Source organism: Cotesia glomerata, linkage group LG7 (assembly GCF_020080835.1).
Source record: "Cotesia glomerata isolate CgM1 linkage group LG7, MPM_Cglom_v2.3, whole genome shotgun sequence".
Taxonomy (NCBI): Eukaryota; Metazoa; Arthropoda; class Insecta; order Hymenoptera; family Braconidae; genus Cotesia; species Cotesia glomerata.
In genome coordinates, this window is record NC_058164.1 from 16,637,939 (window position 1) to 16,641,937 (window position 3,999).

The following is a 3,999-nucleotide window of genomic DNA, read 5'->3' on the forward strand; positions in this document are numbered from 1 at the left end:
GAGAGCAGCTTGCGATACAGTCGAGTTTATTTTGTTATATAATATCAATTGTTGCATCAAAGTCAAATCATTATTTGGAGCCAAAATTGCCGAGGATGAAGTAAACCAAGCTTTTATATAAGTTGTAACTATGAAAATACAAATATGACGAAGATTATTTAACTCTTTAGGTGTAATCTTAAACTCTGTTCGAAAAATAAATATTTTCAAACAATAAATCGCCTTCGACATCCAACGAGCATGACTCATTGCTCCCGGACATTTAAAAGTGTAATTATCCTTTGGCGTAGCTCCCAAGAAAATAGATGATAACTCAAAAATTCTCGATAGTCATTTCTTGGAAGAAATTTCTGCAAAAAATATGATCATTTCTGTTATTATTGAAAGGTAATATCTTTACATGAGAACTGGAGATTTTAAATTGTGTACACAAAACGTGGTCAACTTGAATTAAGAAAATTATTAAAAGAACACTATCTTGCCTAAAATGAAAATTTTCTTTGACCAAAAAGTTTTTTCTGTGTACTTTTACAACTCAAATAACAACTCAAAATATACCTGCGAATAATTATCGATAAAACTTAATAGTTCATCTTTTTTGTTTAATAGTATATTAGCCACTATCTTATCGTTGATGCCAGCGTTATATTTGGATGTGTTGATTTTATTCCAACCGATTTTAAATCGATTAAAAAATGGAACGTTCGGACCTGATTGTACTGGCCAGTAAGCTTCAAAAACGCCTTTTATGACAAGTTCAATTACATGATGACGACAGGGTAACCATATAAGCTTTCGTTTCAGAATTTTCTCAAGCTCTACGCCAGCGCCATGATGAATTCCTATAGATTAGAAAGATAAAGATTTGATTAGAAACATGAATGGCAAATCAAGTGATTTTTTATTTTGAACTATATTACTTCCATAAATTCTGAAAATATAACAATCAGTGGAGTTAATTTTTGTAATAAAGTTTATTTTTAAATATTATCATCTGACCACAGAAAACTTTATTTTTGGCAAAAAAAAATCAACTTGCCGGTTTTTAGAGGTTTTTTAATTGGAATATTGAAAAAATAATTGTGAAAAGATCTTAAGTATAATTTTTCTCTACTTTTTCAAATCTGAGCTTTTTTCAAGTAAATAAGACTAATAATTAAAATTTACCCGTATTGGTTGCTGCAGTATCAAAGCATATCGCTTTTATGTAATTACTGACACCCCATTGCTCCATAGTTGAGTATACAGCTAAAGCTTGCTCAATCCCAGATCCTGAATTAATTTTTGGAATACCCAATAGCTGTTCACTGCCAGACGATGTTAAAAGCACCGGAAGCCTATCTACTGTTTCTGTCCCAACAATATCACTTAGCAGTTTACCATCCCAATGGACCACATAATTGTCATTGAATTTTTAAGTCTTCTTTTAAGCCTTTAGCAATTTCTTTCCGATGAATTATACGCTGTCGTTGAATAGTTTTATAACTCAAATTTACATTCCGAGTATCGAATCCCACACTTTTTAAAGTAGCTGCCAAAACATATGTGGCGCTTCGGCTACTTACATTACCACGATCCAGTGCAGCAGCTAATTCTGGCGTCATAATATTAATTTTGGTGTCCGTTTTGCTGTTAAAAATCTGTTTCAAAGTTAGACACATTTGAATTTTGACTCATAAATGAATCTGACTTTGATTGCAACTCCTGACTAGATGTTGTAGCATCACAATCATCATTACTGTTATAATCACGAGAGGTGTCTTCTGAAAAATATAAATTATTTTGACATTGTTAAATAGAAAATACACTTCTTACAAAAAATAAGGGAGCAAGAAAAAAATCAAAATATTTGGGGTATTTTCAACAGTCTGTAACTTATAAAAAAACTATCGTACAACAAATAAAAAAAAGCAAATTGCAGCTCTCAGTATTTTATTTTTGGATCTGAGTTCCAAAAATTTTTTTATTCCTAATCTTAAGAAATCTACCGAGATAAAAATTTTTGAAATTTTTTTTGGTTTTTATTCTTAGCTTATGGATTTGGAAAAAATTTTTTTGATTTAATCTCTATATGGACTGGATATCTTGCTCATTGAGCTTCGATTTGTTAGTTTGAAAACCTCGATTTGAGCATTTCTCGCTGAGATATCGGCGTTTTAATGAAAAAAGACCATTCTGTCTTTGATTATCAATACCTCAGCAACCAATGATCGTAAAGAAAATTCAAGATGGGTTTTGAAAACTTGGATGAATTTTCTACAAGAATTAGCCATTGATTTTTTGAAAAAAAATTTTTTTTTAATCATTACATGAATTTAAAAAGCAACAAAAAAGGGCTTTTCGTAGTTTTTTAAAAAATCAATTGCCTAATCAAAATTTGCTGCAATTTCCTTTTTTTTTATTTACTGTACGATATGTTTTTCACCAGTTACAGCCTGTTGGAAATCCTCCGAATACTTGGATTTCTTTCTTACTTCCTTAATTTTTGTAAGAGTATGATAAAAATTACACAATTGTGTAAGTTTGCAAGGCAATTAACTACTAAAATATTATTTTTGTGTAGAAAATATGCAAAAAATAAGTTATAAAATTGTCAATCTTAACATAATTTAAGTTAATTGTACAGAAAAAAAGATTATATCATCAGCCATATAAATTTTAGGAAAATCTGAGATTTTTCGAGCGTGAAATAATTTCATTGGCCTAAAACAATTCGATTTGAATCAAATTATTTTAGTTTTCTTAGATATATTTTCATCAGTTGAGAAAATTGATTCTTTATTGAAGAATTTTTTTCTTACTTTGTGTAAAACTTAAAAAATTTATTGAATATAATAATTTAGATAAGTATTTATTCATTAGAACATAGTAACTTATTATTAGCACGGTACAAAATAGTTATTTTGACTTTATTAAACTATTATTAATGAATACGTACCTATCGCCTCTATTTCCATTATTTCTTCGTGTTTTTCGTCTGTGATATTATTATTATTTTCTTGCAGATTTGAAGACATTGGAAGTTGAAAATCAATATTATTATTTCTATCGAAACCTTTTAAACTATTCTTCCCAGCGATGTCAAATAATTGTTCGAGTTTTTTTTCAAAGCTATTTTCTCTTTGTTTTTGAGCACGTGATTTTTTTTGCGATTGCACAGTAAATATTTCCACTTTTGAAAATACTAATTATTTTCTTTACAATGTTGCAAAAACCAGAAGTTGAAATCTGCAAATTATTCCAGCAGTCTTGAACGACACTAGCAGTTTTGAAGCACTATCATAAATTTTTAATTTGAGAACTTTATGTTGATAAAAAATAATGATAAAACTTCTTTGACAGTCGGAAGCTTACGGTTATTAATTTTCTCAATAGGAACACCGATTAAATAAGTTTTCTCCAATGACATAGTGGCGAGTTTTTTTATCAAATCGAACTTAAACGTTACAAAGTAACGTAATGAAACAATTCACAAACACAGAATTAACTAAACGCTTAATTTGTAATACTGAAACAATTAGATACCATAAATAAATTCAAACTATCAATTACAATTAAACAATCTAAAGAAATAAAAGAAGAAAATTATATACCAAACAATAAATAAATACTTAATGAAAACTTAAATTTGCGTTGACAACGTTTAAGTTACTTTGCACAATGAAGAATAGAAACAAAGTAATTATGCACAAAGAGTATTCATTTTTGAACAATGCAATGATAAAAAGCAGGGGGTGGGAGTGAAGAAAGGCTATATTTTCAGCTTCAGTAATAGATTACGGAAAAGCTCACGATACCTCGCAGCGCTTTGGCGTGAAGAAAGGCAGCGCTGTAGCGTATAACAATCAAGGTCATTTTCCGATCAAAGGAAATCAAAGTTATTATACACGGATAGTATTCCCTTTTTGAAAAGCGCAATAATAGAAGCAAGGTGGTGGGAGAAAGGAAGGCTATGTTTTCAGCTTCGGTAACAGATTACGGAAAAGCTCACGATAACTC

General features: G+C 29.6%; 1 protein-coding gene across 1 annotated transcript; it reads right to left on the bottom strand.

Moving 5' to 3' along the window:
- Window positions 1-245: 245 nt before the first annotated feature.
- On the bottom strand, window positions 246-1,411 carry LOC123269692. The gene is made up of 3 exons (XM_044735528.1): window positions 1,168-1,411; window positions 559-842; window positions 246-350 (listed from the first exon to the last, which is right to left on the bottom strand). The coding sequence occupies exons 1-3, from the start codon at window positions 1,232-1,234 to the stop codon at window positions 246-248; spliced, it is 456 nt and encodes a 151-aa protein (XP_044591463.1). The 5' UTR covers window positions 1,235-1,411.
- Between the last annotated feature and the right edge of the window lie 2,588 nt (window positions 1,412-3,999).